General features: G+C 33.3%; 1 protein-coding gene across 1 annotated transcript; it reads left to right on the top strand.

Annotated features, from left to right (window-relative positions):
• Positions 1-414: 414 nt before the first annotated feature.
• LOC107580683 (E3 ubiquitin-protein ligase UBR4-like) lies at positions 415-1,079 on the top strand (the record flags this gene model as incomplete). The annotated part of the gene is made up of 3 exons (XM_016266350.1): positions 415-631; positions 712-797; positions 910-1,079. Coding segments are annotated over exons 1-3 (473 nt in total), but the record flags the coding sequence as incomplete, so codon positions are not given.
• Between the last annotated feature and the right edge of the window lie 184 nt (positions 1,080-1,263).

The raw sequence follows: 1,263 nt of genomic DNA, 5'->3' as shown, positions 1-1,263 counted from the left end.
TTTTTTTTTGTCATTCAAATTTTTCTTATAAATACATAAATAGTACTGAAATTTTTTTTAAAACAAGCTTTTGTTTCTGTGTGATATTTCAACTATGCCATTAGCTTGTCAGTATAAGTCCAATATAACTGCCATATCTGACAGTGCAAAATAAATTAAAGTAATTAAATAAAATTTTTTAATTAAATACATTTTTACATTTGTATTATATTATTATTTTTATATAATTATATATATTTTTATAATTTTAATATTTATTTATTTTATTCATTACATGATGAGTGAAAAGGGTTGCCGTTTCATGTTGACTTTTCAGTTTTTGACATAAGTAATTTTTATATATTCAGTAATATATATCATCATTTTTATATGTTATTTTATTAATTTATTTACTAATTTACATCACATTACATGATGAGTGAAGTTTTTCAAAAGCGGATTCATGTTAAACTAAAGCCACGTTTCTTGTTCCAGTTTTTGAGTTTGGCCTCAAGCATACTGAACTTCATCACCACCTCCATGCTGAAGTCCAGAAACAATTTCATTCGCAACTACCTGAGCGTGTCTCTCACGGAGCAGCACATGGCCACCCTCGCCAGCATCATCAAAGATATCGACAAAGATGTCAAAGGTTTTTTAAATCCCTCACTCTAATCGAACATTTAGGCTTCCATTTAGGCTTTTCCTAACATGTAACTTTTTTTTGTCCAGGGTCCTCTGATGAAGAGTTCGCCTCTGCCCTCTATCACTTTAATCACTCTCTGGTAACATCAGACCTGCCCTCTCCTTCCCTACAGGTACATTTTGAAATATGCTTAAAAAAATACCTGTATTGTATTAATATTAATGTAACACATTTTTGATAGGCGTCGGGTATCTGATACTTTGTTTTCTATAACTTTTCCTCAGAACACTCTTCTGCAGCAGTTGGGTGTAGCCCCGTTCTCAGAGGGCCCCTGGCCCATGTACATCCATCCTCAGTCCCTCTCAGTGCTCTCCAGGTTACTGCTGATCTGGCAGCATAAAGCCAGCCAGCAGGGGGAGCCTGATGTACCCGAGTGCATGAAGGTCTGGGAAAGGTAAGATGTCACCAAATCTTACAGAATTACAGCTCTTTTTTCAAATGTAGAATTGGATTGTACACCAAATTCTCACCCATGTGTTTCTTGTGTATTGGCATGAAGTTTGTATAACGTCATGTTACATATTCTCAACTGGTATATTTTTATATATATATATATATATATATATATATATATATAT

Source organism: Sinocyclocheilus grahami, unplaced genomic scaffold, assembly GCF_001515645.1.
Source record: "Sinocyclocheilus grahami isolate Dianchi unplaced genomic scaffold, SAMN03320097.WGS_v1.1 scaffold39910.1, whole genome shotgun sequence".
In the NCBI taxonomy this organism is placed as follows: domain Eukaryota; kingdom Metazoa; phylum Chordata; class Actinopteri; order Cypriniformes; family Cyprinidae; genus Sinocyclocheilus; species Sinocyclocheilus grahami.
Note: the sequence above shows the minus strand (reverse complement) of the source record. Positions and strands in the feature narration are given on the sequence as shown.